At 37.0% G+C, this 25,674-nt stretch overlaps 2 protein-coding genes across 2 annotated transcripts; one reads left to right on the top strand and one right to left on the bottom strand.

Annotated features, from left to right (window-relative positions):
• Window positions 1-775: 775 nt before the first annotated feature.
• Nab2 (Nuclear polyadenosine RNA-binding 2) lies at window positions 776-9,134 on the top strand. The gene is made up of 8 exons (XM_067781675.1): window positions 776-903; window positions 1,100-1,325; window positions 1,399-2,033; window positions 4,276-5,957; window positions 6,021-6,115; window positions 6,231-7,040; window positions 8,058-8,327; window positions 8,396-9,134. The coding sequence occupies exons 1-8, from the start codon at window positions 865-867 to the stop codon at window positions 8,620-8,622; spliced, it is 3,984 nt and encodes a 1,327-aa protein (XP_067637776.1). The 5' UTR covers window positions 776-864; the 3' UTR covers window positions 8,623-9,134.
• An 8,702-nt stretch (window positions 9,135-17,836) lies between these two features.
• LOC137238897 (putative nuclease HARBI1) lies at window positions 17,837-19,312 on the bottom strand. Its single transcript, XM_067763922.1, has 4 exons — window positions 18,868-19,312; window positions 18,480-18,812; window positions 18,271-18,415; window positions 17,837-18,207 (listed from the first exon to the last, which is right to left on the bottom strand). The coding sequence occupies exons 1-4, from the start codon at window positions 19,093-19,095 to the stop codon at window positions 18,185-18,187; spliced, it is 729 nt and encodes a 242-aa protein (XP_067620023.1). The 5' UTR covers window positions 19,096-19,312; the 3' UTR covers window positions 17,837-18,184.
• Window positions 19,313-25,674: the final 6,362 nt, after the last annotated feature.

Here is a 25,674-nt window from a genome sequence, read left to right as displayed (position 1 = left end):
AATTTTTTACAAAACACTTCTGAATCAAATCCCTTTTGCACATCCTTCAAAGGCTGAATATAAAAATAAATTTTTTTAATCTCAATTTGTTGTGCATTTATAAAGATTTCATATTCGAGAAGTATTTTTTCCTTATAGTTAAAATATCTCTTATGCGAGTGTGAGAAATGTCTAAATATTGACGTGCCTTTACACACTCTCAATATCCCTCGGTATGCTTAGACATACATTTTTTGAGTGGCAAGTACACGAAACATTAAACCTTTTACTAAGTAGCGCAACTAACAGCTGATCGGTGAAAATTCGCACATTCACACGCACAGTTCTCGACTCAATTTCAAAAACAAACTTTAGATTATTTAACTCAATTTTTAAAGTGAGATAATCCTTACGAATTTATGTATATAGAATATATAAGGCGTTTTTGTTGTTATTAAAACAATAGTTTTATTTATATTAAAGCTTTTTACATTTTTTTTTTTAACTTTGAAAAAACTCCGAACACCATTCCTTCATTATATGACATTCGACTGCCTAGTCCACTGCCTTCCACTCTAATCGCAACATACTCTATTTAAGCTGCCAAACTATATAGTAAACAATGATGGATATTGTGACGAGCTGGATATAGTCAAAGGCAAGATGGTAGTGGTGAAAATGATTGTGTTAATTATGTGCGAGCCGGTTCTATACCTAATTTTGATATGCATGCTTTTTAACATGCAACCCTGTCTGCAAACTCGCCGTCATTTATTTATTTGACGTTTTTCTTCATCAAGCTAAATTCACCTTGTTTTCTCACATTCAACGCGAGAAGGATAAAGTTTTTCACCGTCTCTCCAATAAGTTTTTTTCATTTTAGAAATGGATAATTTTGGCAGTGAAATTGGTCAAAAAATGCGGGTAAGCTAAACTACTAAAGTACAATGGGCAGAGTTTTCTTCAAGCACATTAATTTGCTAATTAAGAAACGATGCTTTCGCCAAGCATCAATGGCGAATTCGAATGATCGAATATGTAGTTATTGATTTAACTTGGAAGCGAATATAGATCAAGTGTACCCATTCTAATAAGCACTTTCATTTGGTTTTATTTTCAGAGTGCCGTAAAGGCCAAACTCTTGGAGTTGGGTACGGGTGGCACTACCGGTTACATAGATGATGAATTGCCTGATTATGTGATGATTATGGTGGCAAACAAACGTTCCAAACAACAGATGATTTCCGACCTTAATCTCTTTCTCGGGTCACAGACCGATTTATTCGTAACATGGCTACACGAGGTACTTCAAAAGTTGCAGGAGGTTACTTTACCAGCTGTTAGTGGTATGTATACATTAATGCGGATATATATAGCAGGTTGCCAAGGTTTAAAACTTCTTTATATTCAACCACACAGCCTCAAAAAAGAGGAAACCAGATCCCAAACAGGAAATAGCACCTAAAAAGGAACGCAAGACCAATAAGAGGGAACGTAAAACATCAACTTCCAAAAAATCTACAGACGATGTGCAGAATACATCTGGTCATGCCAGCGAAAAAGCAGCTGCAACAAATGTGCCATCGGTGCCACCAATCAACTCTATTACGGATGTGTTTGCAGATGTATTCCTTGAAAAAGCTAAAAAAAATCTGAGCACAGCAGCTGAAGCAGCAGCACATATTAAGAAAGCTAAAGGCGTTGCTAAAACCACAAGCAATGAAACTACGACAGCAAAAAGCAAAATCACTGATGAAAAAGCTGCTACAGAAGCACCAACCACTAAAGAACAAAGTTTTAATGGTGCTGGTGGTGATAATAGTACGAACAAGAAAAGACCAACGGATGCGCAGGCAGCAGCTAGTGGAGATCGTGAGAAAGATTTAGCTGAGTTAGCGGAAATACAAAAGAAGATTTATGCTGCAAAAAAGCATTTGCGGCAATTAGGCGAACTGGATGATGAAAATAGTGATTATGATGAAGATTTTATTAATTTGAAGGCAGATGGCACAGACGACGAAGCGGAAAGTTCGAGTCCCAAAGGCCATGCAATGGTATATCTATTAATTACAACACTTTTAAGTATATTATAGAAAGCGAATGCCGTAAAAAAATTATATACTTAATTTTTGATCTAATGATTATCAAAAATTAAGTATATAATTTTTTAACAGTGCTTTAAATGCTATATGCAGTGGGATGTAAACACATAAGTTGCTTATGAGCTCCAACCTCATGTACATGCCATTGGACTTCGTTCCCAAGAGAATTTCTCAGCAATTTAATTATTCAAGCCAATTTGTGCACCCTTTGTTTTACAAACAGAGAATTTGTATTCGGTAGTGGGATCTGCTCGGTCAATCGCCCGAACTTCCACCATTAACTGATACCCCAGGAAACCAGCCGTTCCAACAGGCCTGATAGAATATGTGGAAACACAAGAATGGACGTACTTACTGTGGGAAAGCCCTGTTGTTATTTTTTGCTCTTATCTACATTCAGCCATATATAGAATGAGAGACACATTATGGTAATAGTAGTCCTACCCTCAAGAGCAAGTCTGCCTATGTCAAGGCGCATCCTTACAACTCTTGTATCCACATTACAAAAGCCACTCGCGGAAGCTCGACGACTTCGAAGTTTAAAATGAGTAAAAAGTTGCCTTTAGGACATTAAGTGTGTGCGTTTTTAAATCCCTAGTAAGGCTCTTTCTTTGAGAGAAGCATAGGGGACTGCAACTCCCCGCCTTTTTATGTTTTTTGTAAGAGAAATAAAGTAGAAAGTAGAACAATGTTCTGGCTACTCTAAAATCTAATCTTTTAACTAAAGCCCAAAAAAAGAAGCAGTGTGGCCCCTAAAGAGGTCGTCGTTTGAGGGGTGTATTCCACCTTAATATGCTATTAATTGCTTATGAAAGGAGTTAGTTTGGATATTTAAAATCCTAACCTGTTGCAGTTCTCAGATCTAAGTTCAGCGAGAGTGACGCTCGTCGTCTTGGGCAGTAAGCATGAATTTAACACTATACTAGGAAGTTTGGTATCGATAACTACATCCTGCCGGAACGATTTGCCGTATCCTAACAACATAATTTCGGATATGTTGTTGTTGTTTTAACAGTGGTTCGTACAATTCGATGGGTACGACCACTCACAAATTGTCAGAAAAGTCGTGTAACAAAAGTCCAAGGAAACTGGCACTTTCAACAGGGGCGGACCATAGGGAGATTGGTGTTAGAGGCATAGGTTCCACATTACAATTGAAAAGATTGCTGGTGTCATGTGGGGACACATCGCATGCAGGACATACGTTACGTATGTCGTGGTTGATTCTGGACAAGTAAGAGTTTAACCTTTTACAGTATCCAGAACGAAGTTGGGCAGGGGTGACTCGTGTCTCCCTTGGTAGTGCGCTTTCTTCTGCAGGAGTAGGATATTATATATTGATAACAGGGTGCACCGGGTGCCTAATGGCAAAATCGTTTACCGATCATGTGTGGATTTTGCTAAGGGCCTCCTTATGATTGTCTGGATCAAACGGCAGTGTTGGTAGGTGCCCGATATTATAGTCCTTATGGAAATGTTCTCTTAACCCCCGTGCAGGCGGGTCTTGATCAAGCATTTTTTTTCTAAGTTGTCCTGGTTTGTGAGAGTTTAGCAATAAGGGCTTGTTCTGATTGCAGCACTTTGACAGGTCTGCAGCCAATATGTGTTTTTAAGGCCAGGTGACTAAATTGGTGACGCGTAGCACATGAGCGGCCGAGGGATTCAAGGGGTTGATAAGCGCAATACAAAGCTTTATAGCTTCAAAGCTTCCGCAACTCAATTATCAAATAAAAGTCCCCAAAACCTTCGGGGATTCTCTTTGTCGTTAATATAACAACAACATGAGCGGCCGACCAATTGGGTTCTAACCCAGAACAACACGAACGTTGGAACCGAGGCTGGTCTCAATACCTTCCCGGAGCAGAAGGGTGTGGAGCAGTCCAGATGCATGGAGCTGTTCGAGGATGAAAATTTGTGGGAAGGACGCAACAAATTAAATGGGGTTACACTTAAATGACAGCCATTTTTCGGGAAAAAATCCCGAGTCGCTACGCTACGTAGAACCGGCTGACGTGAGAAATGAAGATTTGGAGATGTCCTTATGAAGTTCAGTCAACAGAAGCCCGTTATAGTTCAACTTTACTCCATATTAGGTCGACAATTGAAAATCCCGGTACATCCCGTCTATATTTGCATTTCCTTAATCGCATATTTTTATTTTTTTATTAATAAAAATAATTATTCCAAATTACAGACTGAAAGTCCACACAAAGAATCAAAAACTACCAAGAGAAGAAGTCCAATTATTTTTGATGCTGCTGAAAAGAAAAATAATGCCGAAAAGCAAGTAGAAGACAGAAATACTCATTTCACACCACCTCCACTGAGCTCTGTGGCAACAAAAAGTAACAATAGCAATGATCACCGGCACAGCACTGGCGGACGAAGCCAAACATTTCCTCAACAGCAAAGTCATGAACGCGAAAGAGAGCGTACGAACGAACGTGATCGTGAACGCAATCGCGAGCGTGAACGTAACGACCGCGACCGTGAACGTACTAATGAACGTGGGCGTGAACGTATTAACGAACGCGAACGTCAACAACATAATAACGACCGTGAACGTGAACATAATAGCGAACGTGAACGCCAGCGTAATAATGAACGTGATCATGAGAAGCAAAGAGATCGTGATGGAGAACGTGATAAGGCTGTGGGTGCACCAAATAGAAGGCCAGTGCATGAACGTTTAGGCGCACGTCACCAAACAGGACGTGATGCGCAGCCACAAGCGCGCCGCCAACGTGAAGATAAAAAGCTGTTCGTGCCCTCCTTTCGACGAAAAGAGAATGACAATGCCCGTGAACGCGACAGAGACCGTGGTCAACAAGAAAAGGATCATAATAGAGAGCGCGAGCGTGAACGTGAAAGAACCAAGGAAAAAGAACGTCAACGTGAACGAGAAAAAGAACGAGAACGACAGAAAATTCGCACCACAGAGAGGCCGCGAGGCAGAAGTGAAGATAGGCGTAAAGATCGCGATTTGGAAAATGAGCGCGAAGGCCAAAGAGATCGTACCAAGGAACAAAGCCGTGATCTATCTAATAAGCGTAAGGAAAATGAACCGAAACTGCGCCGCTCGCTGTCACCTGTAATACGTCGCACAACCACCACTTCTAGTAATGAAAAACGTGCACTGCCCAATCTTACCGTATCGACCATTGTAGAACCTGAGCAAAATAAGCAAAGCGATAACGAAGATGATAGCGCAGAAGGGTCTTCCTCTACAACAGATTCTTCCTCAGGTAGCGACGAGACCAGTGACGATGAAAATGACACACCACCACATTCGCCACAAACTCAACGACAACGTATCGGCTCGCGTGTTATTGTGGCGCCTATAAAACAAGTTGAATCATCAGAGGAAGAAGAGGACAAATCTGTAAATTCGGTCATAAAAATTAAACCACGTGTGGCAGTATCGCCCAGTAAGCAAGCTTGCAAAGCGTTACTGTTACGTGCGGTCGCCGAAGCACAACGCTCCACTAACGTCAAATCGAGGCCAAAGAAAACAAGCAATATCATTAAAGACCCAACAGATGAACGCAAACTCTATACAAAAGCTTATCGCGATAGATTGAATCGCGGCGCTAAAGTTACTTCCACATCCAACTTGTTTAAGCGTGCCACCCAGAATTTAGTAATCAAAGTGGAAAGAGAACCATTGCAAAAACGAAAGCGGAGTCCCATCGATGAGGAGGTTGATGGTGATCAGTTAGTACATAGTGATGTTAATGAAGAATACGATGAAGATATGGAAGAAACATATGTACCCGGAAAAGTATTGCAGCGTGTTGACTCAAATATCAAATATATGTTTGTACCGAAAATGATACGAATTAAAAATGATGAATCAAAAAATAATGAAAGCGAAAGGTACGTTTTTGAAAGCTCAACCTTTATGGCAAAAGATTTTAAATATATTTTAAACCCTTTTAGTTCTGATCAAGTCAACGACGATGTAAACGAAATTGCAGATGGGTCATTAGAAAAAAGCGCTGAGAGAAAAACACAATTTGTGGTTACACTTAATGGTGAGTTAAGCACATACAAATACTCATAAATGTGTAACGGAATTTAGTTACAGTTACGGATGATTTAATTTTTCCATTTTTGTATGTTAATACTGTAATTGCTTTTTGTATACAGACGAGAAATCATTGAAGTTTATGTCGAAAAGAGCACGTTCCGAGTCACCATTGCAGCAAGTGTCATCATCGTCCTCAGTTCCACGTTTTAAACGTGCCGAAGCATCCTCCACGACGACAACCGCAAGATCAAATCAAACTACACGCAGTCAACCAACTGGCCGTACAAACATTAAATCGCGTCTTTCAGGCAAAGTGGTGCCAACAACATCCAGCGCACAACATATTAGTGATCGTGAATCATCAAACTCAATGTCAGCAACACCACCATTGCGTAACTCAGATATAAAAGAAAAATTTCGTAAATCAAAAGATGTCACAAAAATCATAATACAAAATGATACAGACGATGAAGAGATTATGAGTCCAAAGAAGCTATCTTCAACTATTGTTGTTAGTAACGACAGTAGCCACCAACGTAAGCATAAACGCGCACATAGCGAAGAACGTTCAACTACACCACCTCCAGCAAGAAAACTAGATACAAATTTGGAAAGAAAAACATCGCCAAAACGAAAACGCACGTTATCCAACAATCAACGTGATGTTAGATCACGTGATATGGATTGTTATGTTGACGACGATGGAGAACCGTCGCCAAGTAAAAAGTATTCGAAAAAGGAGGATAGTGCGCATGAGCGTGAGCGTGAACGTGAACGTGGTCGAGAAAGAGAACGGGAACGTGCTCGTGAACGTGATATTGAACGTGCTGCATCACGCGATTATTCGGGAGATCGCCATAGTGGCGAAGAGCGACGCAAAATATCAACGCGCAATTTGGAAGCGAAGAAGTATGACAACATACCATCTCGTAAGTTAAAATACCTGTTTTTAAAATAATAAGTAAAGTTTCAAAAACGAGTTGTTTGCAACAAGTTGCTGCGGAAATGTTTTTTTTTTTTTTGGAATTTCTTGAGGACTCTTATTACAGAATGGAGACCTAGAAATATGATAAAAGCAGTCAATTATGACGGTTATCGAAATGGTGTCTTTATCGTTAATACAACAACAACAACAAATGTTATCGACACGGTTCGGGTAATAGGGCGATACAAAGAAAATAAATAGATAAGAAATTGATGTAATCTTATTGATTTCAAGCATTAGTTTTCTAGCTATTCTACTATTTACCGTTTCGTGAAAAAAAGGAGGTTGTTGTTGTTGTAGCGAAAGGTTACTCCCCGAAGGCTTTGGGGAGTGTTATCGATTTGATGGTCCTTTGCCGGATACAGATCCGGTACGCTCCGGTACCACAGCACCATTAAGGTGTTAGCCCGACCATCTCGGGAACGATTTATGTGGCCACATTAAACCTTCAGGCCACTCCCCCCTCCCCACCCCCAAGTTCCATGAGGAGCTTGGGGTTGCCAGAGCCTCGTCTGTTAGTGAAACAGAATTCGCCGCAGATAGGTGAGGTTGACAATTGGGTTTGGAGAAGCTATATATTGCGTTGGCAACCCGAAGGGTTGCGCTACACAGCCCCTTGAATCTGGTATTTTAGTCGCCTCTTACGACAGGCATACCTACCACAGGTATACTCTGACCCCCTAACCCGCTGGGGTAAAAAAAGGAGGTCAATAGTAGGAATACTTTCGCGGAGTTGCCTTTCTTATAGATCAGTTGATATGCACTCATGTGACCATATACTGTGAAGCATTCGCTTTTATATATCTGTAGAGCAAGAGGTAAAACGTGTGGTAAAAGAAGATGGACTGAGGAAGAGTAGGATAATATCTGCCGAGCCTAAGAGAATGTTACTTTACAATCTTAATTCGTAAAAACATTTGTTATAAATGAAAGCTAATCCACATTTTCTTTATTATTTCAGTAAGCTCAGTTGCGTTAGACTCTTCAGCAGTACGTGTTTTAAAAACAAAAGAGCGTTGTAAATATCATCCGAATTGCATAAAACAATTTTGTGATTTTTATCACCCGACGCTACCATGTAAAAGTTTTCCGAATTGCAAATATGCCGATAAATGTTTGTACTCGCATCCAAGTTGCAAATATGATCTCGCTTGCACAAATTTGGATTGTAATTTTGCGCATAGTGGACAGCGTGATCCGGCACAATTGGTGCCACAAGCGCCGCCATTATGTAAGTGCCTCGAATATATATCTTGCTGAACAACTAAATAATAATTACTATTTTCAATTACTTCATAGCCTCACACGTCGTGCCTGTACAAAACTATAAATCAATTTCAGCCACAGCAGCTACAGGTTCCACTATGTGTAAATATTATCCTACTTGCACAAAAGTGGGCTGCACTTTTTATCATCCGAAGCCATGTAAGTTTGGCAAGAATTGCATTAATAAATTAGAATGTCAATTCTACCATCATGAAGTGCAGAGCAGCAACAAATTCAAATGGGTTGCATCGGTTGTTTAAAACTTACTATTAGCCGGCATTAACATTGGCCAAATAGTTTTCATCTATATAAATGACACTACTGCAATGCAATTTAATACATATTTATATCACTATCTACTATTATAAATATAATCGCAGCTTAGTTATGTTTTTTACTTAATTATTATATACATTAAAAAAAGTAAAATACCAAATTATTAAAAGTAAATAAACATACGCGCTAAAGGTGCATATGTCTTAGTTGGCATACTAAATTGCATGAATAGAAAAAAAAAAACTATTGACATATATAAAAAAATAAAAAAAATCTGAACAAATTTAACTGAACTAGTATATTTCAGCAAAAATTCATGTAACATGTAGAATAGTATACATTTGCTGGTTTTACGGTATATCAACAAAAGATGTAATAAAGTTAAACGTAGTAAAATGCATGATTAATACATATTGATTGTATGTACATACTTTGATATAATAATCATTGTTTTCAATTTGATTCATCCACGTGAAACGTAAATAAAAAATTAAAAACAATAGAATCCTTTGTCGATTTCCCATTTATAGCAATTGCTTAGGTGTTCGTCTATCTGTGAACCTTTCTTGCCAACAACGACTGCTGTGGACTTGATAATTGATTGAAACGTAAAGTCTTCTCTCGACGAAAAAAGGTCACATTTGAAAAGTGACATCACACCTGTACGAATTTAGGGCTCGAAATCATGGACAATGTCGAAAGAATAAGGCATTGACCCTGGAGTATTGGAGAGAAAAGTTCTTCGAATGATTTACGGACCTATCTGCCAAAGGTTGGTATTAAAGAATGTTCAGGGATAAGCTGTGAAAGCTTTATGCAGAAAGGAACATAGTGCAATGAATGGCAGCGCTCGACACCCGTAATAGGAAGCAGGGGAGGAAGACTTCAACTGACCTCCTTGGGTGATCCCAATTGGCAATACTTATCGCGAAACAAAAGCTGGCTTTACTTGTTGCGCAACGACGAAAATCGCCTAGGCGTTCTTCGAAGTTAGCCTGAAAAACATAGGTATGGGTTTGCGAAGATCTAAATTTTACTTTTTTCTATACATTTTTGTAGATTTTTTTATTTTAAAACCCAAAAAATAAAAATATGTGCATGACCGTCTTCTTTTCAAATTCATAGAAGAGGTAGGATAAATTCAGAAACGTTCATTTTACCGAAGGTATGGTTTTCATTATTATATAAACTTATATAGAAAAAAGTTATAGCATTAAAGCTAAAAAAGAGAAATCACGCACACATTTTGCTTTCGATATTGAAAATTTCGAAAAACTGAAAAAGTGCGATAATTGGTGTCCTGAATGTGTGAATGTGCCTGATAAAATATCTAAGGCATTCGAATCCGTGCTTGCCTCGCAAAGACTTGGGCTGGAAGCCATCATGACCGCATTTGAGGGCAAATTCAAGGATTTGTGCATGCAGGTGGACGATTTGAAGAATATAATTGCAAGTAACAAATCATCAGCGAGTAGTGAAAAAGTGAAGAGTCGAAACAAAGACAACGCTAAAGAAAAGGCAAAAGCAAAATCTAACAGAGCCAATACTGAAAACAATAATAATATTGATGTACTCGCTGCCGAAATAAGTGCGCTCAAAACAGCTGTTAATTCATATGCATTCATTTCGGACAACGGCAACAATAATAACAATTGCAATGGTGCATTAGATTTAGTTGCTTTCTCGCCTTCACCTATTCCTCGACGTTCGCAGTCTGCTGTTCTTCCCCTCAACAGTTCTCGGCCTGGGTCGGTGGTACAGACAGCTAATAACATATCGTCTTTAACAACAACAACAACAGCTCCCGCTGCACCTATCCCTCCTTCCTTTGCGTCTGTCGCTTCGTCACCGTCCGCTACCACCAGTGAGCGTGCTCGTGATAAATCTGCTACTGCTAATACCAATGCTTTTGAAAATAATTCTGCTGCCGCTAGCACCAATAATGCACGTAAAGTTGTTGTTGGTACTAGAACAAGTTGTGAGCTTGATGTCGCTGCTCGTCTGGAATGGTTTCATGTAGGATCGTTCAAACCGTCCGTAGAAACTACTGACATCGCTACGTATATAGCAAAACATACTTGCATCAAAGAAAACTCTATATCATGCTATAAATTAATAAAAAAAGATGTAGCGGTAGAGACAGTAAGTAAAGTAAACTTCAAAATTGGAGTTCCGTCCTCAGATAGAGCAAAAATTATGGACTCGGGGCTGTGGCCGTCAAATGTCAAAATCCGGCCGTTTGAGTTTTTTCAAAAGTTTGTCTCGACAGAGGGAGGACAGTGAGTGATGCGCCTATCACAAATCCAAAGCTCCCCTGTATTTTGGGTGACTTTAATCTGGGTTCTATTCAATGGGTGAGAGATCCTGATGACGGCTTTTTAACCCCCTTTACATCTAAAAAGGATGTCGAGGACTTACTTTGTGATACATTGTACTCCTTTAACCTATCTCAAATTAACGACATTGGAAATGATTTAAACAAAGTGTTAGATCTAATTTTTATAAACAATGATATATCCTGTGATATTTATAAGTGTGATATGCCACTCACCTGTGAATCGGTTCATCACAAAGCAATCTCTATCCAGTTCTCTTTCTATAAATACGATAATAACTCCATTGAACCCGAGTACTACTTCAATTTTTATAAGGCGAATTTTACGGCTCTGAATGCGTTTTTCGACTCCATTGATTGGAATTTAATCTTTGAGCAATTAGACTTATCAAATATGTATATAAAGTTCAAGAGCGTAGTAGAAGAAAGCCTTAACTTATACGTCCCAGCCCACAGAAAAAAGAGATCTTTCAATCTCCCATGGTACACAAAAGAACTTTTGAGGTTAAAAAACCAACGAAACAAAGCGCATAAAAAATTTAAGAAAACTGGCTCTGCTGATGACGAAGCAAAATTTGCTGAGTGCAGGAAGAAATTTGAATGCCTATCCAAGTTCCTTCATGATAAATATATTAATTCGCTTGAGACTAACATAAAAGCCAACCCGAAGTCTTTTTGGGTTTTTGTTAACTCAAAACGAAAATATAACGGTATGCCGAAATCAATGGAGTTTGGAGGCAAAGTTGCTTCCTCAACTCAGGAAGCATGTGAGCTCTTTGCCGACTTCTTCGGGTCGGTATTTAACAGGTTCCGGACAGTTAGTACGTCATGTGATACAACTGCCATAGCGGAGTCTGTAAATATTGGTCAGTTCACGGTTACAGAGGAAGAAGTCCTGGAGTCCCTTATGAACCTTGATGTATCTAAGGGGGCTGGATACGATCTTCTGCCACCCTTGTTCTTAAAGAATTGTGCGGTTTCACTCTATCCGCCTCTTACTAAAATCTTTAACAAGTCCCTTGAATGTGGTAATTTCCTTGACGAATGGAAAGTGGCATTCTTATCGCCAATTTATAAGTCTGGCCCTCGAAACAAGGTAGACAACTATCGACCCATTGCCAAGCTATCCATCATCTCAAAGCTGCTGTTGCAGTTTTTAAAAACTATATTGTTCCTCAACAGCATGGTTTTTATCCAGGGAGATCCATCAGCACAAATCTCACAATATTTGTTAATTGTGTGGTTAATGCGATTGAGGACGGCGAACAAGTGGACACTCTGTACACTGATTTCGTAAAAGCTTTCGATAGTCTCAATCATAATCTTTTACTTAATAAACTCGAGAAACTCGGAATCCACTCCAACGCCCTAAGTTGGCTTGAGTCGTATCTCCAAAACAGGAAATTAATAGTAAAGATCGGCAGCAATCTCTCCTAGCCTATAATCGTTACATCAGGAGTACCACAAGGTAGTCATCTGGGCCTTTTACTCTTTTCTTTGTTTATAAATGATATCTGCCAATGTTTTAAATTTTGTAGGTTCCTGATGTACGCTGATGATCTAAAACTTTATTACAGAGTTAAACACATTAGCGACTGCATAGAGCTACAGCAAGACATCTTGGAATTGATAAAATGGTGTACTAGTAACGGTCTTTTCTTGAACTTCTCCAAGTGTAACATTATCACATTCACTCGGAGAAACGCATGCATAATGAACAGCTATTACTTTAACGATAGCGACTCATTCAATCGTACAACTACTGTTAAGGATTTAGGAGTATACTTAGACTCGAAGCTTAGATTCGACTTTCATAGGGAGTACATAATCAGTGCTGCCAATTCAAAACTCGGCTTTCTCAAACGTAATTCCAAAGACTTTTTTGATCCGCTAACGCTGAAAAGTCTTTACATTAGCCTTGTAAGATCCACTTTGGAATATGCCTGCATCATTTGGGACTCAGACTTTGTAACACATTCCAGCCGGTTAGAAAGAGTTCAAAGGAGATTCACTAAATTCGCGCTTCGACGAATGTTCACTTTTGAATCGATGCCATCTTATGCACTAAGATGTAGAATTTTAAATATTCAGTGCCTTAATACTCGAAGGAAAATTTGTGGTATTTTCTTTATCAAAGACATTTACGACAACAAAATCGATTCTCCGGAACTACTTTTTCTTCTCCCCTTCTATGCACCTGAAAGGTGTCTAAGGGACAAATACATTTTCTACGTCCAAACGCGTAGAACGAATTTTAGAAATAATGAACCTATTCACAGAATGATCTCCTTATGTAACTCTGTTTGCAATCATGCCGATTTTAGCTCATGTAAAGAACATTTTAAAGCTGATGTTATTGATTACTTTCTTTTCAATTAATATGTTTCAGTATTCGTATTACTATATAAATGTTTTTACATGTAGTTTTATTTAAGCAGTAGCGAATTTTTTACAAAAATTTTTTGTTATAATGTTGTATTTATAAATTGTTACCATATATTTTTCTATCTCGATAATTTTTGTTTAAGTTGTTACATATCTGTGAGGACTATGTCCGGTAGATAATAATAATAATAATAATAATAATAATAATAATAATTCATTACCAAAGACGGATAAAGCGATGAAACTTGGTAGGTGAGTTGAACTTATGACACAGAATAGAAAATTAGTAAAATTTTGGACAATGGGCGTGGCACCGCCCACTTTTAAAATAAGGTATTTTAAAAGTTTTGCAAGCTGTAATTTGGCAGTCGTTGAAGATATCATGATGAAATTTGGCAGGAACGTTACTCCTATTACTATATGTATGCTTAATAAAAATTAGCAAAATTGGAGAACGACCACGCACACTAAAAAAAAAAATTTTTTTAAGTCAAATTTTAACAAAAAATTTAATATCTTTACAGTATATAAGTAAACTATGTAAACGTTCGACTCCAGTAATGATATGGTGCAATAAAATACAAAAATAAAAGAAAATTTCAAAATGGGCGTGGCTCCGCCCTTTTTCATTTAATTTGTCTAAGATACTTTTAATGCCATAAGTCGAACAAAAATTTACCAATCCTTGTGAGATTTGGTAAGGGCTTAGATTCTAGGACGATAACTGTTTTCTGTGAAAAAGGGCGAAATTGGTTGAAGCCACGCCCAGTTTTTATACACAGTCGACCGTCTGTCCTTCCGCTCGGCCGGTACTCGATAAATTAAGCAAAAATCGATATATCTTTACTAAACTTAGTTCACGCACTTATCTGAACTCACTTTGCATTGGTGTAAAAAATGGCCGAAATCCGACTGACCACGCCCACTTTTTCGATATCGAAAGTTACGAAAAATGAAAAAAATGCCATAATTTTATACCAAATACGAAAAAAGTGATGAAAACATGGTAATTGGATTTATTGACGCAAAATATAACTTAAGAAAAAAACTTTGCAAAATGGGTGTGACACCTACCATATTAAGCAGAAGAAAATGAAAAAGTTTTGCAGGGCGAAATCAAAAGCCCTTGGAATCTTGGCAGGAATACTGTTCGTGGTATTACATATATAAATAAATTAGCGGTACCCGACAGATGATGTTCTGGGTTACCCTGGTTCATATTTTGGTCAATATCTCGAAAACGCCTTCACATATACAAGATATCAGATATCTCGAAAAGGCGTCCACTCGTAGAACTAAGGTCCACTCCCTTTTAAAATACTTATTATCACCTTTCATTTGATACCCATATCGTACAAACAAATTCTCGAGTTACCCCTGGTCCACCTTTATGGCGATATCTCGAAATGCGTCCACCTATAGAACTAAGGCCCACGCCCTTTTAAAATGCTCATTAACACCTTTCATTTGATACCCATATCTTACAAACAAATTCTAGAGTCACCCCTGTAGTGGAATTCACTAACTTATAACGATGCGATTTGTCGAGATTTTAATTAACGATTTTGTCGCTTGCCTTATCGATTGTACTATTCACTAACTTAGTTTTAAAGACTCGCAATAAATAACATTTAAAATAGTAGAAAGGTGGCAGGACAGCTTAACGAAACCTAAAAAATGCGAAAAGCACAAAAGGAATGCCAAAAATAAACAAATTCCCTATACTAACTGCTTTTAACAGTTATTATTGTGCAAGTTTTGAGATACAGTTTGCGTTATCAACAAAAGGTAAGTAAATGCGGAATTAATTTCATATTTCTCGACATAACAAATTTCTCATATTAAAAAAGAATGGCGTCATCAATTAATACCAATCAAAGGAGAAGCCGTACCACAGCCGAGCAGTTAAGTCGAATGGTGGACTTTTTTTATGGAAACTCCGGGATTAGCGGGTTATTGATATTGTTTGATAGTAATATTGTTAAGTTTGACGATACCGAATCGAAGTTTTTACTACCAAAGTAGCTATTTTTTAAAATAATTTCCAAAGGAAATCGATCTATGTAAACGAATGAATGAATTTTTTACATTCAAATAAATGTATTACAGTGGACCCTCGGTTAACGTACACAATTGGTTCTAGCATCTTGCTCGTTATGCAAAACGTTCGTTAAGCAAAACCATTATTCCTATAAGAATCAATGTAAACTAAAATAATGCGTTCCAGGTCGAAAAAAATACAGTCTTATATGTTTCAATTTGAATTATTATTGAAAGAAACCTAGTACCTAGCATTATTAATCTACATTAAGCAAAAAACTGTCTAGAGTCGTTTGTTTCTGACGTCCCTTCAAAATTTGTTCAAAATGGGACACAGCATTATCGTTGAATAATTCTGTTGCACGTACTGCCGCTGTCTGACTGGGGTGATGCTTTTTAACGTATGATGCCACAAACTCCCATGCTTTGAGCATTTCTCTGATTGCACTAGACGGTTGCTGTTCTTCGGTTATCTCCTCGTCTGATAAAGTTTGCTTCTTAACATCTTGTTGTAAATCACATTGCAATTCTATAAGCTCGTCGGTAGTCAGATCTTCACTGTGCTCTGCCACAAGTTCAGCGATGTCATTTCCATCCACCTCTAGCCCAATACGGTCAGCCAAAAATATTATTTCGTTGGTTATTGGATCCGTAGATACTGCGTCGAGTCCTTCAAATGTGCATTCGGCAAAGCGGTCGGGCCAAAGATTTTTCCAGGAAGATTCGAGTGTTCTCTTAGTAACGCCTTTCCATGCCTTATCAATAATTTTGAGACAGGCAACAATGTGGAAGTGATCTTTCCAAAACTCTTTTAGAGTAAGATTTGTTTTTTCAGTTACGTCAAAGCAATGCTGGAAAAGTTCTTTTGTGTAAAGCTTCTTGAAGTTAGAAATCACTTGCTGATCCATGGGCTGAAGCAATGGGGTTGTATTAGGTGGCAAAAAGTGAATTTTGATGAATTTAAACTCTTCAATGAGTTCATCTTGTAAACTTGGTGGATGTGAAGGAGCGTTATCCATAATAAGCAGGACACGAAGAGGCAAATCCATCTCAATCAAATATTTCAGCACAGAGGGGCCAAAAACATTATTGATCCACTCAGTAAAAAGAACACGTGTCACCCAAGCTTTACTGTTGACTTCCACATGACATTTAGCTTACTCTTGTCAACATTATGCTTTTTGAAGGCACGTGGATTCTCTGAATGATAGACAAGTAGCGGTTTTATTTTCAAGTCGCCACTTGCATTGGAACAAAAAAGCAGAGTAAGGCGGTCTTTCATTGGCTTATGGCCGGGCATTGCTTTCTCCTCTACTGTTATGTAAGTTCGCTTTGGCATCTTTTTCCAAAAAAGACCCGTTTCGTCGCAATTAAACACCTGCTGGGGCAAGTAACCCTCAGTATCCACAAGCTTCTTGAATTCGCCTACATAACTCTCGGCAGCCTTAGCGTCTCAGCTTGCTGCTTCACCATGCCTTATAACGCTATGAATACCAGTACGTTTTTTGAAATTCTCGAACCACCCCTTACTTGCTTTGAAGTCTTCCCTTCTTGCTGTTGATGTTCCTGGCGACTTTTCAATCAGAGTAGTGAATATCGTTTTAGCCTTCTCACAAATTATATTCTGCGGAATTGTGTCAGCTTGCATTTGCTTTTCGTTAATCCATATCAAAAGCAATCTTTCAACTTCATCGAGAATTTGTGGTCGTTGCGAAGAAACTCTTGATACTCCCTTTGAAGCGTTTAGCACCTCAAGCTTGTCCTGATTCTTGAGGATAGTAGAAATCGTTGATTTCGACAAGTTGAACGCACGTCCTAAATCAGCCACACCCAAACCTCCTTTATGTTTTTGAATGATCTTGAGTTTCATTTCAATAGTTATTTTGGTCCTTGTATTTTTCTCCTTTTCCGAATTTTTTTTTGAGGGCATTTTATGTTAGTTATTTTGCAATTTTTATAAAAGCAAAATTAAAAAAAAAAATTTGTATGTTTCAACACGTCTTGTTAATTTTACGAACAATTCTGCACTAAAATAAAACAAAATTCTGAACTATGAAGCAAAAGCTAAACGCAGACAGCCCAATAATGTGAATTCGGGGTTTCCCCTGTTTAGGTTGTTATGCGAGACTTCGTTCGTAAAGCGAATCTTTTTTCCCAAAAAAATGTATTCGTTATGCGAAATGTTCGTTATGCGGGGCGTTCATTAACCGAGGGTCCACTGTATATATAAAATTGAGCTGTGTTAAAACCTCATAAGCATTTATTTTAATTTTAAAGGACACGAAGTTCGTTTCTATTGAAATGATATTGTTAAGTTTGACTGTTCGGTATGATAGAAGTTTTCGCTACCAATGTAGACCAAATATAAAACAAAATGCCAAAATGTTTGCTTTACATTCCTGTAGATTTTTTTATTTATAAGTTTGTTAAGTCTTTACTTAAGTATAGTAATTAGCAATAAGTCGGTCTTGAACACGTTTCGCTATTGAAGAGGGTGCGCCTTGATTAACATTGCTATCACTTGGGCTTTGATCTAAGTATTCAGTGTCAGGCTCGTGTATGGGTTCACTTAATCGGATGTTAGGCAACACTGCGCATGCGTTAACTATTCTACCAGTAAATCCATGATGAAACAAAGGAGTCCTTTGCTGTGATAGGCATCGCCATGTTCCTTTGAGAACACCAAAAAGTATCTCGACTGGGTTTCGAGCTTTACACAATGCCTTATTGTACCGAAATTTTGGGCTCCCCTCTGGTTGGTTAGGTAAAGGAGTCATCAGCCAGGGTTATAAAGGGTATCCAGAGTCACCTGCAAGTAGTTTTGTGTGCGATTTTATTTTCTGGGAAATTTCAGTGCATTAAACACACTTACCTATCAAAAACATGTTGCGGCTACCATTTTCAAAATTTCTCTGCATCACTCTCCGTACTGCAGAGGAGCTCCAGATAAACGCATCATGCCTTGCTCCTGGCAATTTAGCATTGACATTCAATATCTTTAGGTTGGGGTCACAAATCTGTATATAAAAATATATTATAGTCAAAAAAGTACAATACATTTCTTTGAATTATTGCTTTTACCATTTGTACATTTATTGAATGGTATCCATGGTGATTTACATATGCCTCTTCATGATTTCTGGGGCTCATGATCGACACATGAGTGCAATCAATAGCCCCAATAGTACCTCCCACAAATGGTGCAGGTGACGCAGAAAAAATTTCTTTCGCAGCTTGCCGCTCTATTTGAGTCATTGGAAACTTTACTTTATCGAAAAACAAAGAATGGTTGATAGCATTTGTTACGCGATGTATACAGCGGCTTACAGACGACTGGCTCATTGATATGCCCCATTGTTCTCCAACGGGCCGTTGATAACAACCAGTTGCGAAGAAGCGTAAAGCAGTTAGAACCTAAAATTTTTATAATAGTGTTCAATTGAAAATTATATGAAATTCCATGATTTACCTGTTTCTCTGTTGATATCGCAGTTATTCTTGTACCCCTTAATTGACCATCAAGTGGAGAAATAATATCATGAGCCAAGTCTGGGGTTAGTCGGTACAGCTTTCGCAACTCCGTTGCATTCAGGTGGAATGGGTTATCTACTTCTCTAAGAAGGCGTCTGTCCACTGGCGATGGCCTCAGTAACTCTTCATCTTGTGATAAAACGTATGCCAAGTACTCAAATGCCATTTGATTTATAAATAAAGCAGCTTTTCGTGTTTGAAGGTATTTAATTAAAGCTCCGATTTTCTTTTTTAACTAAAATTGTCAGAAATGTAAATTTCGTGATTTTTAACGCAGCCAATTCATTTGCCGTTTATTTAACAACACAGCTGATCGTCGATTAACGAATATCGATACAAAATAGTTACTGAATAACGAAATCGTTATAGTTATCGATTCGCAAATAAAGCGATGGCAAATATCGTTAAAAAAGTTAGTGAATTCCTCTACTGGTCCACCTTTATAGCGAAATCTCGAAAAGGCGTCCATCTATAGAACTAAGGCCCATTCCCTTTTAAAATACTCATTACCACCTTTCATTCGATACCCATATCGTACAAACAAATTCTAGAGTCACCCCTGGTCCACCTTTATGGAGATATCCCGATATGGCGTCCACCTATAGAACTATGGCCCACTCCCTTTTAAAATACTATTTAATACCTTCTATTTGACATCTATGTCATACAAACAGATTCCAGGTTTACCCTAGGTTCATTTTCCTACATTGTGATTTTCCCTTTTGTCTCCAAAGCTCTCAGCTGAGTACATAAAGTTCGGTTACACCCGAACTTAGCCTTCTTTACTTGTTCTTTACACAAATTTGATGGATGAAATATACATGAAATTGCATTCACCCTAAGAACACAGTAACGAGTCAGGTGTATCTACAGATTGACGGTTAAGAAATGCGGTACATATTTGCAAAAAATGTAAGATTTTTGGGGGAGATTGGTATGCTATGATGTAATCGCTGCATTTGTTGGACTGGGTTTAATGCGTAGTAACTGCAGTACGACGTTCATCGTTCCACTTATCTCTTTAGAAATTTCGCATTATTACTACAATAAAAACACATTCTTTTAAGCCTTTTATTATTATTTTTGTTATTACTATAAATTAGTCAATTTAATATAATACAGTCTCTTAAGTTAAATTACGCTCGCATGCTTATATGATAATAATAAGTTATTGTAAAAGTTTATGTATATTTATATATATATGTAAATAGTATAATACGTAGATATGTATGTTTATTCATAAAAAATCTACATATGTTTACTTATAACAATATAACTTCGAATCAAATTTCAAAATAATTTTTTTTAACGATTTTTTTATCGTTATTCAAAATAAGGCCACCGCTTTTTACACGCTACGTGGTAAATTTGTATGAACATACAAATACTTCTTACTTACGAAAAAATTTTAACAATTTTTAACTAATTATAATTTTCCTAAACATTTGTAAAAAATTAGAATTGGGAATTTTTTAAGTGCACTTGTGTTTATGTATGAAAGTGTATAAATTTGGAAGTCCTTTTGTATAAATATTTAACAATATGTATATCAGAGCTGGGAAAAATGCATTAATTTTTACTGCATAAATTTCACTGGACCACGAATTTCAACTTTTTTTCTTTACCAGAAACGCCGTTATGAAATTCGTATGTAAAATCACCCCCTGATTTCGAAAATTGAGTTTATTTTTGATTCTATGGTACCGTTTTTGAGATATTTGCAATTTACCGTTATTCGAAAAAACCAAAAAGATGGCTCCCTTTAATTACGTATATCTCACGAACGGGTCAAGCAATTGTTTACAATAAGTTTACAGAATCGGAAAGACGATAAAATTTGCTATAAATGCATCATACATTATTTTTTGCTCAACCATATAGTTTTCGAGATATTAGCTCATCATTTCAGATTTTTGTTTTTTTTTTTATGAAAAAATATGAAAAAAATTACTTTTTTCGAGGGCAGCATTCCAAAACCACAACTGTTTTTTCAAATATTTTTTATTTACGTAAAGCTCTGTTTAATTAGAAAAAAGATAAGCTATCATCGAAGAAAATCGATGCAAAACTACGTAAGTTATAAGCGATCAAATAAAAATACCCAGGTTGCGCAACTTCAATGTATGTATACATACATATATTAAAGGTATAAAGTGCAAATGGGATATTATCCGGATAAACGAATAACACCATAACAATGATAATACTTTTTCTTTAAATAAATCAAATAGTGCTTTTAATACTCGAATTGTTTTATAGTAGTGGTTGCATCGAAAGGAAGAGTGGTTGGGTTCGAAAGCTGCTGTAGGCATGTAGTTATAAACATGTATTTCCGTCACTTATGGGTAAGTATGCAGGTAGATTTTCTAAATTATAAGACCCAGAAAATTTTTAAAGCCTACATCTATTTTCTTTTCCCGGCTTCGTATAAAAAGGAACCTTTCTGTCTAGGTAAGATTTGGTTTTTTCAATTTTATTCTTGTTCCGAGTATAAATATGAGTTAATGCGCCTTGAAACTTCATAACATCTGCAAGGCTCGCCGGAGATAGTTCAGTTCATAAGTCAAATTTCAAAACCGTGATTTATTAAAAAAAATAAAATGAGTAAACGGACGCGAGAATTTGAGTGTAATAACGATCCAGATATGTTCTGTTCATGTGTGGCCAATATACTGTCATAAGGCGACGACGAGTCTTCTCAGATCATATGAAAACTTTATACTCCAAGTATTTTGGCATTGAGCCCAAAAATGCTGAAAAACCATGGACACCGAACACTTTGTGCACATCATGTCGAGTAGAATTGATTCAGTCGGAATCAGGACAACAAATAAAATTTTATACACCAATGATATGGAGAGAACCTACTTGCCATTCAATAGAGTGTTATATTTGTCAAACAAAAGTACTTGGCGTTGGAAGATCAAGAAGAGTAACCTATGCCAGCGTACCTACAGTGACATTACCAGTACTACATTCAACGGCAGTTGCGGATCCAGTTCCATTGTCAACAGCAATATCTGAGTGCGGGGAATCAAGTTGTACTGAATTTCGCATGGGAAACGAGAGAAACGTTCTGTGACAAGCACAACTTAATGATTAGATAAGAGATTTGGAACTATCCAAGGAAAAGGCTGAGGTCCACACTTCTCGTATGCAACAATTTAAATTTGTGTCATCCAATGTTAAGGTGATATATAGTAGTACTCGTCACGAACTATTTTCTAAACACTATACCAAGAAAGATAGTATATGCTACTGTAACGACATTCCTGGTTTATTCAAAGAGTTTGGTCAAACATATGATTCAAAAGAGTGGCGATTGTTCATAGACAGCAATAAACTGAGTTTGAAGGCTGTATTATTGCATATTGGTAACAAAAAGCCTTCTATCCCGATCGCACTTGCAGTAAATAGGACTACTCTCATCAGTTGAGGCAGCAGCGTGGGAATCCTTTGAAAAGGTCGTTGCTTCTTTTCTCGGTAGACACAAAAGCCCTAACTACTAGCAGATAGTGAACGACTTAATCAATAATTATGCGAACATGGGTAAATATTAAGGGCTTATTAAAACTAATTTCCCAAAATTCTATAACTTGTTTACCTAACTAATATTTTCGTTCCAGGCGTAAATATGTCGTTAAAAATTCAATTTCTGTACTCACATTTGAGCTTTTTTCCGGCAAATATTGGCGACGAAAGTGACGAACATGGTGAAAGGTTTCATCAGCAAATGAAATTAATTGAAAATCGATATCAAGGATTCTGGGACGTCGCAATGATGGGTGATTACTGCTGGTTTCTCATAAGAGAAACCGATCCTAAACTGAATAAGCGTCAAAGTCGAACACATAATTATTTCGACTACATAGTAAAATAAAATTAAGATAAAGATTTTTAGAATATAGTACAAACATAAATAAATTAAAAAAAAAAAAGTTAAAAATATGGGTAATTTCATTCATAAATTGAACTTTTAACTAAATAGACAGAGCATAGCTAGATATTTCACTCTTCTTTATACCATACATACATACGTTTTGAGGTATACGTTGAAATTGCGCAACCTGGGTATTTTTATTTGATCGCTTATAACTTACGTAGTTTTGCATCGATTTTCTTCGATGATAGCTTATCTTTTTTCTAATTAAACAGAGCTCTACGTAAATATAAAACATTTGGAAAAAAAAGTTGTGGTTTTGGAATGCTGCCCTCGCAAAAAGTAATTTTTTTCATATTTTTTCATAAAAAAAAAAACAAAAATCTGAAATGATGAGCTAATATCTCGAAAAATATATATGGTTGAGCAAAAAATAATGTATGATGCATTTATAGCAAATTTTATCGTCTTTCCGATTCTGTAAACTTATTTGCAATTGCTTGACCCGTTCGTGAGATATACGTAACTAAAGGGAGCCATCTTTTTGGTTTTTTCGAATAACGGTAAATTGCAAATATCTCAAAAACTGTACCATAGAATCAAAAATGAACTCGATTTTCGAAATCAGGGGATGGTTTTACATACGAATTTCATAACGGCGTAATTTTTTTCGTATTTGAAAACATTGATGTTAAAAAACTATTGGAAATTTCATTTCATTTATGTAATGTATTAATTACGGTACTGCATTTTTTTAATGAAATCATTATGTTGATTAAGCGCGATAATGTCATAGGAAATAAAGCAATAAGACTTTGTTTCGCATCCCATAATGAAATAGTTCTATATTTATTTTAGGGTGTGGTATAATTTCTTTCTATAATACTGGATAAGGTCTTTAGGGGGTTACTTTCGTTTGAAAAATACTTGTATAACGCTAACCTTACGGCCTTTAGTTTCTGTTTTGATTAAGAAAAGTATGGTCAACCATGGATACCCCGCCCGAACCTACAAAACGCAACGTACATTAGGGGAATTAGCATTTCAGAACATGATACTTCCTTACTAGCTGATATACTTGTGGCCACTCACTTGCTCCGACTCCATTAAATCTATAGCATAACCAGAATAGCACAATCTGTCCAAACAAGAGTAGGGGTTAATGTGGCAACTCACCATGTAAGACTTTTCACACAGTCATGCTGGAACTCTTGAGCAATCCGAACGGGAAAAAATGCGGCTCAGAAGCTATCTCAATGGTCGAGAGCAGTTCCCTGTGATACTAGGTTTAATTAAATTTTCAACTTTGAAACTATTGTTCCCAACAGAAGGAGTAACCATAATGTAATGCATAGGTGACGGCTCAGCTTAAAATTTATGACCAAGATTTGGTGAAAGCTCAATAGGTTGCTCTTTACCGATCAAGGCATATCTTTTTGAACCTTTCTCGGTCGAAAAGCAAGAAACTACTTGGCATGATCACCTTTCGACACTCAAGTCATGGAAAATAGTAAAGTTTCTTTATGCAATCATTACAGCAATAGACATTTAGCATTGCAATAGATAATTAGCATTGCATTCTCCAAAAAATTATATACGGCTTTGCATTTGCTACGTCATGGCAAATACGCAACCTCAAAAACCGTAGTTTTTGATGCGTTGCAAACATGTGATATAAGTTATATATATGACCGATCTCTATGATTTTTTTAGACAACATTTTTTTTTAATATATGTAAGCATTGCTTGAAATTCGAAATTTTTATCTGTTAAAATGGGGCAGGAATTACGAAAAGTGCCAAAAAGTACCCTTATACTCCCTATAACGCCAGTTCACGATCAGGTGCAGTTGGTTTTGCATCGTTGCATAGCATATTTCCATTGCAAACCATTATAATACCTAAACAAAGCACACGCATATGCACCTGTCAAGCATTACAAAATTTGCATTGGAAATGCAATAAGCAAAGCAACATTTCGAACATCTGATATTCCCTGCAAGAACAATTTCGTCAGATCACCAGTAATCTCAATGAAAGTTTCATGGGTCATTGGCTTTTTAAGCGTAAATTGATAATTATATGCATCAATATGATATCCCCTAATAGGGGAGTGCAGGATTTTGTGCAAATGGTCTAGCATCATCGTATTTGCAAACTGGTGTAGTATTTTTACACAAACACAAACAAATTATACGGCTATGCATATGCTACTCCATGGCAAATACGGAACATTTAAATCCTTTTAAAATTATGCGCCACACTCCGATTCCTTGCTGACGGCAGTTATCAAATATGCTGTGGAAATGATTTTGGTGGTGGACTGGTTTTAGATATTATTGAGGAGCATATTTGTGCGAAGTGGATTAAAACCCAAACTGCAAAAATTGTATTTTACTCTAAAACAGGATTCCCAGGAGTAGTGATTAGTATTAATGGGACTCGTGTTCGCATAATTTAACCTATTTTGGTTGCATCCGAACTGCGGCCAGCCTCAGTCCAACTTAGGAATGTCACTCCATAAAGTCAAAAAGTTATTCAATGTAATCCTTCGTTTAAAAGAAGTTTTTTCTATAAATGTGTGCAAAATTATTGATTATTGTTTGATTAACAAAGGTTTAACTGCCGGCTTTAAATTTTTTGTTTTTTTTTTGGTAACGTTTTATGAGCCCGTGCACCATCTAACTCTTATTAAAGGTGGTATCAAAAGACGCGTTTCGATCTCCGTTTTTAGGATTCGAAAGCGGAAATTAAATTTTATTTCTGTCGAAAAATATTTACAAAAATCCACAAAATGGCCCAGAAATATGAGGTCCCATCCACAGTTTTTTTGCACAGAACATCTTTCTGCGTTGGCGGGGACTTG

The sequence above is a fragment of the Eurosta solidaginis genome, chromosome 1, assembly GCF_040869045.1.
Source record: "Eurosta solidaginis isolate ZX-2024a chromosome 1, ASM4086904v1, whole genome shotgun sequence".
Classification (NCBI taxonomy): domain Eukaryota; kingdom Metazoa; phylum Arthropoda; class Insecta; order Diptera; family Tephritidae; genus Eurosta; species Eurosta solidaginis.
This window is presented reverse-complemented; position numbering and strand designations above follow the sequence as displayed.

Bases quoted from the DNA above. Each gene is read 5' to 3' on its own strand.
- Nab2 (XM_067781675.1), top strand. From the start codon at position 865: ATGGATAATTTTGGCAGTGAAATTGGTCAAAAAATGCGG. The intron at 1,326-1,398 runs GTATGTATACAT...TCAACCACACAG, and splicing joins TACTTTACCAGCTGTTAGTG to CCTCAAAAAAGAGGAAACCA. The intron at 6,116-6,230 runs GTGAGTTAAGCA...TTTTGTATACAG, and splicing joins ATTTGTGGTTACACTTAATG to ACGAGAAATCATTGAAGTTT.
- LOC137238897 (XM_067763922.1), bottom strand. From the start codon at position 19,095: ATGGCATTTGAGTACTTGGCATACGTTTTATCACAAGATGAAGAGTTA. The intron at 18,813-18,867 runs GTAAATCATGGA...TAAAAATTTTAG, and splicing joins CGATATCAACAGAGAAACAG to GTTCTAACTGCTTTACGCTT. The intron at 18,208-18,270 runs GTAAGTGTGTTT...AACTACTTGCAG, and splicing joins CCGCAACATGTTTTTGATAG to GTGACTCTGGATACCCTTTA.